Genomic DNA, 13,524 nt, shown 5'->3' on the forward strand with positions numbered 1-13,524 from the left:
CTCTTACGCCCTTTAATAAGCGTAGGAGTGTCAGGTGGAATCATATCGAAAGGAATTTAAACTTGTGAAGTATTCTTTAATTTCTTATTGCCTCACTAAAAGGCCAAAGATAATCGTCTAAGCAAACCACTACCTGTCATTGATTTGTTCAATGTAAACACCACACATCGAAACAAATAAAATTATTAAAGTATCCAAGTTCAGGACTAGTGCTCATTTCTAAAAGTAATATTTTAATGCTAATGGTTTGATTTCCATTGTATTCTTCCTAAAAAAGTTTCATTCCCTTTGGCCTAGTATATTTAGTCCAGTTTATAAGTCAGGGTACTATAATAAATCGTAGATTATTGGAGGTAGTTCGAGAGATTTAATCCAGGATATGATTATTCCTTCTTTCAAGATTTTCAGGAGAAATAGGTCCATCTTTGTTTTCACTTGAAAAAAAAATTAGAAACCTCTAGCAGCGAACACGAGCAGAATAAGCAATTCTCTACTAAAGCGTCATGTGCATGACATTTTGTACAGAAATATTTACTGGATATTTCCCAGAAACATTCTTAATGACTAAAAATGACCAATAAATTTCGTCTCTTAAAATTATGTTAAAAAAATGCGTTTCATAAGCGTCATCATCGAATTTCTCTTCGATCACTGTAACTCCACTCTATTAATTGTGATTCTTCGGCATTAGGGATGACCGACATTGTTGCTAAAATCCCAATTTATACATTTCAAGAATAATATCAAGCATAAATATAAATTAAATTTTGTAAATTCACTTCATAGGATAGAATTAAATAGTAGATATAATATATATAAGTTGCATACTTAAGAAAAAGGGTAACTAATTCTAAAGCTCTGAATTCTTCAGTATAACTAGTTCTCTATCAGATTTTCAAATTTTTTTTTAAATTTAAGCATGATTTTATGAAAATTACTTTATTTACATCGTTTATGAAAAATTATTTGCTATTAGTGAAATTATGGTAGCAAAACAATGTTTAATTTAAAAGTTATTTTCAAAATCCTTAGCATTTGCATAAATGAATGTTTTAATGTCTGTTTCACTTAAATAAAAATTTCACCCTTTATTGATATGACTTTATTGTATCATATTTTTGATCAAATTAAAGAATGTAATGCAGTTTTGAGTTTACTTTCTCAAGGAATCTTCCGTAATCACAATGGGAAGAGTGTCCCCTTTGATTAATGATTATATTAAAAACTATTTCATTATTTAATGTGCCGTACAAAGTGGTAAAAATACGAACATGTGAGTATCACTGCTTTCTTCCAGGACGGATCCAGAAAGACTAAGACAACTTGTAAAGAGGATCTTGCAGTTTATAACTATTCGAGAATTCCCTCCAGCGAACGGTCACAAGCTGCCATCTATCAGCAAAAGTCGATGGTGGATACCGAGTGCCACAAGAGTTCTTGCTCTAATAAGTTAGTAACCTGCTTACAAATTCATGCCTTCTTGCTACATAAATGCCTTTGAATTTGTATCAGTTTAGCTCTTCAAATATCTCGTTTACGTTTGCAGACACAGCAAATAGCAAGAACTCCCCAAATCTGATACCCCTATACAGAATTTTACAACAGCGCCCTCGATCATATCAATCTTATGGCAGAATACTACAGGTGGCAAAATCCGACAAAAATCATAAGTAAGAATTATCTATTATTTTATTGCATAAAATGCGCTATGCCTCAACAAATTTGCACAATAAGAGGCAAATCTGAAGGCTTTCACTTCCATTATTTGATGCATAGATGAATTCCGTTTCTATTTATTATATTTGTAGCAGAAAGAATTCTGTTGCTCCTTATCTTATTTTTGGCTCAATTTTAGGAATTCAGTTGCTGTTTTTATCCCATATCTGCTACAGGAATATCTCACAACTGGATTTTTTTCTAGGGCTCACTTTTAAGAAGCGAGTAATAATTACAATTTTTTTTTTGTTGTATAAATTGTGGTATAGCATACCGCAGTTTTTTTTTTTTTTTAGATTATTCGCTAGATTTACTAGGTTTTTATATGCAAATGACGAGATTTACCATTCCATTTTTTTTTATTTCATTGATTGTTATCATATAAAATTATCCAGTTTCTTTTGAGCCCATTGACAATATGTAGTATGAATTATGCGATAATCTGAAACAATTGTTAGAATATATCATTCCATTTTTCTTTACATCTTTGATAATCCGTTTCCTTTTGAAGACTGCCGCTTTGATTCTACAACGCATGAAACTTACATCGATAACTATTTTAAAACATATTTTTATATATTCTATGTTGCTCATACTCTTAGACAAATATGAATTTCATAGAAAACATTTCTTTTCAAATATATTTGTAAATACAGTGGCGATTTGTCAACTAAGAAATGAGAAACGCTGCTTAAAAATTACTAGAACGTCTCTTAGCTTCAATTAACCCTTTCGCGATGGGCGTGTCATATATGCATCACCAGCGAAAGTCTCTCATAGCCAGGCGTACCATCCGTGCATTTCTAGAAATCGAACTCATGGGACGGTTATGCATATGTGCATTTTAAGCTGGAACAATTTTTAAACGCCACTAGATGGCTCCCTGTGTCCATTACCTTTGAAATGAATATACTTTTAGTATCCTGACCAATTTGCTTAGGTTCAGCCTTTGATATTTTACTCCTCAGCTGTTGAGGGGCGGAGGGAAGAGTAATGTAAACAAACAGAGTTGGGTTGTTAAACTTTCCGCTTGATAGAATCATTCGCCTTCCTGATCTCACTCCGAATTCTGTTCTTCTTATTTGTTATTACTATGCAACCGGAGCTAGTCTTTTTGGGTTTTACCGTCAGCATCTGTAGTATTCTGTACTATTGTAGTCAGTTATGTAGTAATCAACTAATAATCTAAAAAGGTAGAAAAAATGACGACCTTAGGACTTAAACTTTACTTTTTGCGATTTTTTTTTTCCATATTAGGCTTAGCGACGCAAAACCCCCGTCCTGTAGGATGATTCTTTCGCGTACGCTCCATCCCGTGTGTGCATCTAGGATAGAGGCCCCCCGTCCCGAAAGGGGTTAAGTCAGTACATACCAATTCATACATAAAATGCCAAATATATTTTTATTTTAATAATATTAAATAAATGTAATTATGTTGTGTTAATGCATCTGATAATTGACAGCTTATCTCCGTTCATTTATTTTCTTCGTTGAGAAACTACTGCCTTTATCATAATATTTGATTTATATTATGATAAAAAAATAAAAAATAAATAAACGTTATGGATAAGTCATATTAAAGCTACCCCGTCCCATTAGAAGGCATGTGGATATATTGAATGATCAGGACATCTCAGTAATATTGGCGGTAACTATGGTTGAATCCTAAGGGTTCAGCACCGGCCACGGTACAATTCTTTCTGTTGAAGGTACATCCTGTCATCGGTCATTATTATAACCACCAGACGAGAACCAACCATCATGTCGGGAACTTATCGGTAATTTTTTAGGTGCCCTCAGGCGATGCAACAATGGTATGGAATAAACCTGATTATTTTCCCTGTGGAATAAATAGAAAGTTCACTCATAAAGGATAAATATGCACTCAGGAATGGATTCGTCATTCTTTATATCATAAGGAAAAAGATGCCTTGACATTAAATTTTCAGATAAACTCTTCTGAGTTATATATCCAAGCAAGTTACAACAAAGGTTAAGCAATTAATGATTGCTTAAACCTTTGGCAATTGCTTTAGGTGCAATCAAATTTTTAGAACAATGGATTCTACAGAAATTTATAGTGTATTAGTTTAATATTCATCTAATTTTTCTAACAAAAAGAAAATAGATGCAAATAAATTATTTTTTAACGCAGAAAAAAAAACTGAATTGATTATATGATAAAAAGAACAAATCTTATTAAAGCAATTTTTTTACATTTCTTTTCTTCTTTTACAAACCAAAGCATGCACTAATAGATTTAACTTCAAATATACGTAATTTTATTTAATTTTTAAACGACAAAAAATTATATGATTCATAGACATTTTAGCTTTAATCTAACTTCAGATATACAAAATGCATTAAAGGAGGAAATTAAATTATAGAAACTTGATTTTAAAAGTATAAGAAAACATCTGTATCTGGAATGGTCCAGTTATCGTGTCAATAGTAGTCTGATGTATAGGAATATTTAGCATGCAGAATAAATATTTCTGAATTCGATACTACATTTCAATCATATCATAATGGGTAATAAAGAATCATTTTATGTAAATAAAATAACTTTATTATAAAATAGGAGTTCTGATTCAACTTATTGATGTAAAATAGTCGATATTCGTCTAGATACAAGAAAGAAAATTATTTCTTCCAAAGAAAAAAAACACATTTAAAATAAGGTAACAATAAAAGAAGATCATAATAAAAGAAACAAAGAAAAATGCAGTAAAAGAACACAATAAAATATATTAAAAGACACAATAAAAGAAGGCGAGTAAGGGTGAAAAACTTCAAATAATGTAGTAAAAATAACTTTATTATAACATAGGAATTCTGATTCAACTAACTGATGTAAAATAGTCGATATTCGTGTACATACGAGAAAGAGTATTATTTCTTCCAAAGAAAAAAACACATTTAAAATAAGGTAACAATAAGAGAAGTGCATAATAAAAAAAACAAAGAAAAATGCAGTAAAAGAAGCAAGGAAAAACACAATAAAATATATTAAAAAAACACAATAAAGGAAGGCGAGTAAGGGGGAAAAAACTTCATATAAAGTTTTTATTTTCTCTTTACTCTCCCTTTTATATTAAAATAATGATTAACTAAAAAGTCATCTTTATGGACTAAAATATCAATATGCTTGCCTTTTATAACTATTATTCTAATGTATTGTTGTTGATATTAATTTTATAATATTAACCCTGTATTATGTATAATCTAAATGTCATTATTTACAGATTCTCCTACTGTCAATATCCTTTTATTTTGAGCATAGTAGCGAAGAAGATGATTCTGCAACGAGATTCTGAACAGCAGATGATTCTCAACGCAAGAGTGAGTTTGTTGTCAGCATTATCCTATCCTTGAGTCAGAAAATAATTGAATAAAAATGTATTGTGTATATTAAGATTATAATGATTTATTGTGCATATTAAGAATTAGATCTAACATATCAGATGATTCTCAATGCCAGAGTGAGTTTGTTGTGAGAATTATTCTATCTTTGAGTTAGAAAATAATTGAATAAAAATTCAATAAGAATTGTGTATATTAAGATTATAATGATTTATTGTGTATATTAAAAATCGGGTCTAACATATACATACAGTGCAAAATTTCGGTAAGATTTTGGAACTCAAAGACAGAGATACATTTGTTATTCTAAAAATAAAAGTATAATTAGCATGGAATGCAGAATGTTTGTATTGGGGGTAATTTCCTTTATCAATTAATTATAGAAGGGCCTTTTTTAAAGTTCTGATGGATCATAAAAAGAATAGAGAACAAAAAGAATTTATTTCCAAAAGTTATGAACGAACATGTCTACTACGAACACATAATCGTCGGGAAAATCCAGGCATTTTTCATATCGATTGACCACGTTTCTAGACCTATTCTTCTAGGCCTAATCAATTCAAGGAAGAGGTGAAAGTCACACAGTTTTAAATCACATTTCTCAGTGAAATTATTATTATGTTTATATATGTTATTATTATATTTATTAAATAAAACAATACCAATAAACAGTTTATTTCTGTATTAGAATGTCCAGATGTTAATTTCCAAATCGCTAATTTCGAAAAAAAAAATTAGTAAAAAATTGATTTTATAACAGTAAAATCCTTTATTGTTAGCAATGTGTTAAAAATCTATGAAAATTATATTAAAAAAATGATAATATTTTTTTTACCCTCATTTTGATATATTCGCCTAATTTTTGCAGACTTTGAGGTAAATATTTTTTTATTTAATCAAAAAAGTGCACATTTTATAACGTATACTGCATTTGCAGCAATATGTAATAATGTAAAAATTCCACTCAAAACTGATAATCATGCAAAGGGAAGATAAAGACTTGGTGAAATTAAAAGTTGATTTTGTTTAAAATTGAAGTAAATTAATTGCATTTTTATTTCAATTTAAAATAAGTAAGAGTGTTAAGTAAATATTACGTTGAACTTTTAAGTTGCTAAAACATTTCATGTTAACTTTTAATGTTTGCTTTGTATTCTTACAAGGCATTGTCATACCAATTTTCGATGCATGTGAAATTATCACTCAAAATCAACAATCATGTGTAAGAAATTTTAAGTCGGAACTGAAAAAGAGAAAAAGTGTCATACAAATTAACCCTTATCGTGGCAAGATTGCTTTTTTGAAGAAAAGCAAAAAAAAAAAAAAATGTATATAGATATGCATATATAAAAATGTGTAAGAACAAACAATTAGGCATGTGTATTTTATAATAATATCTAGAATGAGTGGTGGTGGTTGAAGGAGAGCCCGCTTCCAGGGAAGCTATCTCCTGTAGATGGCAAAACTAAATATTAACTAGAAATGCCATATATTTCATAAAATTAATTTAAAAATTATTTTATAGTGGTAATATATTTTTATAAAGTTGTATGTATGGAATACTATACAAAATGAACATAAGGGTTAAAACCGATAGAAGAACTTCATATTATAATTTATTCTTTGAATTGAACTTAGAGGCAAATTCTATAATTAGTTCGAGGTTAGAGATTAGCCACATACCTTGCAATATCAATTTGATGACTAGGCTAAAACTTGAGTTGGTCCTGTAATCACCGAAATTTTCATCACACTAACATGAGGATGAATGATGCTCATGAGGAAGGTTACACGTTCATCAAGCGGAACGTTGTTGTACTAAACCAATAAATGTTTTATTTCTATAAACAGATTGAACAATTTTTGAAATTTTTGTATAGTTAATAATTCAATATTCAATTTAATAACGTACAATGCTATAAGAAGGGACTGTGTATGGGGAGAATTAAAATAAAATAAGTCACAAAATATAGATTCCAGTGACTTTGATCAGACATAAGCAATAGGATTTTGAATTGCAATTGTGATTAATTTATGCAATAAAGGAGTACCAATGTCAAGAACACTTGCTCATTCTTTCTGCGTTGACCACAATAGTTTGATATATCATTAACACAAGATTAGAAAAGAATTTTGAACTATATTTCATAAAATTTCCAATATACTATTGTTAATTTTGTTAAATTTGCTATCTATTGTAATATTATACAAAGAAAATATAGGCTTTGCTCTCACACATTCTCTTAATGCCAATCTGACATTGTTTCTAAGCTGGCAGTCGTATGGTCTAATATCTTTTCGATAACTGAGTATCTGCAGTATTGAATTCGGAAACAGTGCGAGATCTGAGTATTACAAATAAAATCAAGCTTGGAAAATATCTTTTAATTAGAAAATTTTAGAATTTAAAAATGTTTCCTATATTGTTTATAAACTCTTCTGTTATGTTCAAGAAATATACAATACAATAGCAAAGGAAATTTGATTTTTAATTTAAACTCCAAATATCAGTTTTGATAAACCAAAAAACCTTTTAGTATCGTTCAGATATTCAGGACCGAAACATCTTTTTATAATTTCCATTAATATTTTATCGTAAAGGGCAAAAAAGTGATAAAATTTTCTGCAAAAAAAATTTACCTAATATTTTATAATATGACGTTAGGGCACAATCTTTGGTTGAAAGTACCAAAAAAAATCATTACTTTTTTACATTATGTTTTTTTAATAAAAAAAATTTCAAAAATTATTTTCTGATGGATGCTTCTAATAGCCCGTTGTTTGTTTGTAGCGCAGCCTGATGAGCCGAGCGCTTCATCAACAAGCTCCAGACATCGACGTCTTTTTCCTGAATCTAAACGTCAGAAGGTCGCATCTGGTTTCAGATTCTCTCAATGAGGTATGGAAATGTAAAGGCTAAAATTCATATTATTTGAAGCTTTACACAAGATGTTTTAAAAATAATTACCAGTGTTTCACTGGATGATAGAATGTGTCTAAATAAGGGCATAATTTCCTTCAAAACACAACCTTCATTTAACCATACAGGTCAGTCAATGCATTTTCATCAAATGTTCTTTACTCCAATTGCCTTACCTGCTCTTTTTTTCTGAGGAATCATGCAAAAGACATCATCTGTGAATGGAAGTCGTGCTGAATATGATCAGGAACTTGGTGTTAAAATTTTTGTGGTTTCAGCTGTCATAAATGAAACGTCTGAATTTTCGCCAATGCATGCCTATGACAACATAAAAGAGTTTTGTGGCTGCACACCATCCTTACCACTACTTTTAATGCATAGAATTCTTACTATTATTTGTAACAAAATCGTATTATAAATTTTTTATATTTTATACTTACCACTATTTTTAATCGTTTATATTGCATATATAAATATCTACTTCTAAGTTTTCTAAGGTTAGTTTTTGCTTAAATGGTAGTCTGTAGTATCATCCAATGTTCATAATGGGAAATTCTAAAATTGCGTATTTAGTTATGTTTTCATGTCCTGATTTTACGTTAATAATGAAGTACAAAAGAAGATGCATTGAACTTCATTTGCTTCAACGTGCCGAGCAAAATTCGACTTCACAGGCGCACACATTTCTCCTTGGAATTTTGAAATATTAACTGCTGTTGAGAGGTCTGTGGGAAATATACTATTATTTCAAACTTTATGAAGTTTAAATATGTTCTTTAATAAATGAGCTTGCCTTTTATTTAATAAAAAAATAAATAAAATGAAAATTCGAATAACTAAACAGACTCAGTAATTTCATGATAAATTTGGCCTTTTAACAAACACCATGATTTGAAGTATCAGGTGTGATCTGGGTGGAGATTTTGTCTAGCTATAGTGAAATAACAGTTGATATTCCGTTCATCTATGAAATGGGACTGTTGCAAGTGTTGAAGATGCCGAATAAGTGAGAAAATACACTCTTGAGTGATCACTGCTTTTCTAATGCATCATCAGCGTTGTTCTGGAATCGAAAAATTTATGGACGCATCATGACACTACTGTCCATTAAATGGCTACAGATTTCAATTTTAAATGAAATATTTATTAATATGTTTATATATGTCCTATAGATGTTTGTTTACAATGTTATTCATCAATTTTTTGTAGGCTTTTTAAGAGGGGGGGGGATTTTTTTTCTTTCTTTCTTTAATTGGTCAATTTAGTTTCCCCACAAATAGCCTCAAAAATGGTTGGTCTTTGAATATTAATGTTTTTGTGTAAGTTCAACCTATCTTCACCACTTGTTTTTCTGTCTTTTTGTTCCTTTCATTTAATTGTTACTTTGCTAAAACATTAAATATAGGTATCCAGGATGTGATTTCGATGGGATCCTTTGTGAAGATCTCGTGGATGGTTTTTCGTATCTTCCTTTCTTTTTTATTCCCCTTTTTTCCTTTCCATTTTGTACTCATCTTACTGGGTAGATACTCAATGTTATAGGAACCAGGGGCGCATGATGGTATCACGTTATGCCCATTGGCGAAAAGGATTTGGATCTCTATAGCAACAATATATACCAAAAATAAGGTCTTATATATATATATATATATTAACAGTACCCGCACAACGTTGTCCGGGGCATGTCACGCACCATCAAACAGACTTAAAAATATATTTAAAAATCATCAAAAATAATTACAAAACAATTTTTACAGCACACATTCAAAAATATTTAGACTTTCAAAAAGGTAAAAGTATGATATGGTCATAGACAAAACAATTCACTAAAAATGTGCAAAAGGAAAGCTGTTTTAAAATTTAGAAATATATAAATGAGTCACTGTACCCACTGCTCCACACTTGTTTATCAACACTTGTTATATATATATATATATATATATAAAGCTTGCGCTAATGGATTAAATCTTTACAGTAACTTTTACAAATATTCATTAGAGTGGCAAGTGGTGATGAAATGTTGTATTATTTTTTATTTAAAAATCGTTAGCTCGTTTTATGAAGTTCCAATTCTTGTGTCATTTGGACTAATAGAACATTCCATCAGTCCTCAGTGCAGGCGAAGACTTATACGAATATTTATATACATTAAAATTTCTATAGACAGTAATTGCGACTAACAACTTTAAATAGTGCAAAAATATATATATATATATATCGTACAGGAATATATTTAAAGAATGTTTTGATAAATAAATTAAGTAGTTAAAGCATGTTTTGAAAAATGATAGCAATACAAATCCTTTGGAAAGTAAAATGCATTATTCAAGTTTTAAAAAAAATCACATTGGCGATAATAAAGTCGTTTTCAAAATTTTGACCTCCATAGATAGCAAGGAAGCAGTCTGACTTGAAAAAGAAACTGAAGGTGACTTTTGTTGGAGAGCCAGGCCTGGACATGGGAGGACTCACCAAAGAGTGGTTTCTTCTGCTTATTAAACAAATATTCGACCCAGACTACGGTGAGAAGTTTCTATTAAACATTACTCAACATTATAATAGTTAACGCAATCATAATATATGAATAAAGCATTTGTAATCTCTCATAAACATGTTTTTCTCTTAAATTTCCCAGTGATTATTATAATTTTTATTCAAAAATCAAAGTATATCGAACATGTTTTAGAATCGAGTTTAGTGTTGCAAGATAAAAAGAAACAGGAGTAATGCACCCAATGTTTCAGGTAAATTAATTAGAAGTGGCAAATCAAAAAAACTGTAACTTCATTAACTTTATTTCAATAACTGTGTCCTAACAGATTTATCCCTAAATCAACAATTTCACCGAGTTTTCGATCAACGATCAATATTTTCACATAACATCTTCCTTTTTAACTTACTACACTCAAATATGTGTTATGAAAAAATGTTTATGCTCAAATTTGTTTTTTTTTTTTCATTTATAGGTATGTTTGTGTACCATAACAAGTCCAGATGCTATTGGTTCAGCACCACACAGGCAGGCAATTTGAGGGAATACAATCTCATAGGCGTTGTATCCTTTCTATTATTTCTAATCTAAATTTAAAACGGACAATGTGCATACATTTTTATGATACAAGATATGTAAATATTTCTTGTAACACAATGAAGAGTTGAAAGAAATTTCAAAGAATGACGAATTGCATTTGGTTTAAGATCTTTTATAAGCTGATAAATATGATCACAACATAGTAATCAATGAAAAAACTCAATAAAAGTTATTTAAATTATTGTATAAAAAGGAATCCTTTTGTATATCTAACGTATTAAAAATGTTTGGATTTTATATAAAAAATAGGTAAATGTTTGTGCATTACAACAAGGAATTCTCGTTGTAGACTGGCTGACTTGTGAAAGTTTCCTGACTTTTCCCTGTATACGAAACACAAAAGTAGGCTGGATTACACTCAAACTTCTCAGGAAGGAAATTTAGCCCCACAAATTTAACTTAAATAAGAATTTTACTTTATGTGTTTTCTAAATTATCTCTCTTGGAGTGTCTAGAAGATGCCAAACATTTTATCATGAGAAATGTTGATTAGATGAATAGCTTGGCGAGAAATGTTGATCAAAGGAAATAAGGAACAGAAAGAAAATTTAACCCTATGGATTTAAGATAAGTCAGAATTCTATCTCCTGTCTTTCCCAAATTATCCCTCTTAAAGAACTATAAAGTACAAAACTGAATGAAAATGAATCTTTAACTCATGAATTTAGAGAGAAGTGCTGATCAAATAAAGCATAACCAACGTGGTGTTTTGTAAGCATGTGATAATTTTACTTCAAATTAGATATCGATTTGCATGATGCCATAATCACATGATAAAACTAAAATCACATATATCATCTTTCTTTTACTCTTTTGCTCTACAGTATTACGGGTGGAGACAATAAGTACTCTTATTAGTCCAAAAAGGTTTATTACTACAAGAATGGCAAGTTAATGGGGCAGAGCACATACACATGCACATAGTACATGTAAATTAGAATTATTATTAACTAGGGTATATATCATTATGGTACCAGAACTATGTTTATCATTCAATGACAGATAGCCCAGAGTATAATACACAGTTTCACATGCCAATATTGGACATCTTGCGCTACTAATCAGAACGCGTGCATATATATAACTTTCTCCAGACTCTTACTCGTTCTGCTTGTTTATGTTCAATCAAATGTCTTCCAGTCGCCCTCTACTGTCTGGTTCTGACATATACAACACATAATATTTGTCGTAATTTATCTATTTTACTAAATATGCAATGGAGTCCAAAAAGACATTTCCATATTTCATTTGGTGTTATCATATCAGATTTCATTCCATAACGCATCAAGAGTTCTTATACACATAGACACAAAGATAACCATATTACTTACATTTCTTTAAATCTTTGTACAACTAAGTAGAAATTTTTAAAAGAATTTTACGTGACTGTGATAAAATATATCCATAGCAAATTCAAAATTGGAGAAAACACACATACCTTAACATCCCGTTTCCCCCAGCTGATGGGCTTGGCTGTGTACAATTCCATCATTCTAGATTTGCACTTCCCGACTGCCTGTTACAAAAAGTTGCTGAGCCCTCCAGTGGTCCCCCAGAATTTGCAACATGCCAATGTAGGTGTCTGGAAGTTCGGCATCGATGACCTTGCAGAAGTCATGCCAGTGAGTATCTTCCATTGCAATAGGCTTGTCATCATCTGCTACTGTGCTTTAAACGAAAATTGCAAAGAGAATGTATATATATATATATATATATATATATATATATATATATATATATATATATATATATATATATATAAGAAAAAGAAATTTGTAATAAAAATCGTTAATCAACTTCGATTAAAAACATAAATTTCAAATACAAATCTACAAAATCATTTATCATATACATCATTTATTCAGCGTGCTCTAATTTCATATTCAAAGAGTGTTCTAGCTTGTTCAATAGCAGGCAGCCCAAAAAAATTATTGAGGATTTTCAGCAACAGAATGTTTTATTCTTGCTTTTAATTCAGACATAATCCGTATACTTTCTGTATAGACACAATCTTTTAGGAATCCCTATAATCGGAAGTCATAGGGATTCAAATCTAGACAACTACAACAGGGCAACGGTGGCCTGGTGGTCAGATCTCGGCTGTTGCACGCTAAATCCGTCAGGGCCAAACGTCCTCCCTCTCATGCGGTGTGGAGAGGGTGGGAGTCAGCTCAGGTGTCGTCCTCGTCATCTGACCGGGGTTCAAAATTATGAGGTTCGTCCCAAAATAGCTCTAGTGTTGCTTTATAATGGAACTTTAATATAACTAAAACTAAACTAGACAACTAGAAGGCCACGCGGTCGTAAAATGTCTCGAAATTATCTAATCGCCTACAAAGTGGGTAAGAAGCAGTTTCTCGACATAGGGCAATACAAACTGTTGCGCCATCGTGCCCGAAACACAAGATTCCCCAAAAATTCACATAAGGCTGAA

The 13,524-nt window shown here is 30.5% G+C and overlaps 1 protein-coding gene across 1 annotated transcript in view; it reads left to right on the plus strand.

Moving 5' to 3' along the window:
- LOC129956511 (probable E3 ubiquitin-protein ligase HECTD2) overlaps positions 1–13,524 on the plus strand; it is a 31,366-nt gene that overhangs the window by 2,225 nt on the left and 15,617 nt on the right. Inside the window, 8 exon segments of the mRNA XM_056068431.1 lie at positions 1,298–1,449; positions 1,547–1,581; positions 1,583–1,667; positions 4,958–5,058; positions 7,871–7,978; positions 10,389–10,521; positions 10,966–11,054; positions 12,551–12,712. Coding sequence (XP_055924406.1) covers positions 1,298–1,449; positions 1,547–1,581; positions 1,583–1,667; positions 4,958–5,058; positions 7,871–7,978; positions 10,389–10,521; positions 10,966–11,054; positions 12,551–12,712 — 865 coding nt within the window.

The sequence above is a fragment of the Argiope bruennichi genome, chromosome 11 (assembly GCF_947563725.1).
Source record: "Argiope bruennichi chromosome 11, qqArgBrue1.1, whole genome shotgun sequence".
Taxonomy (NCBI): Eukaryota; Metazoa; Arthropoda; class Arachnida; order Araneae; family Araneidae; genus Argiope; species Argiope bruennichi.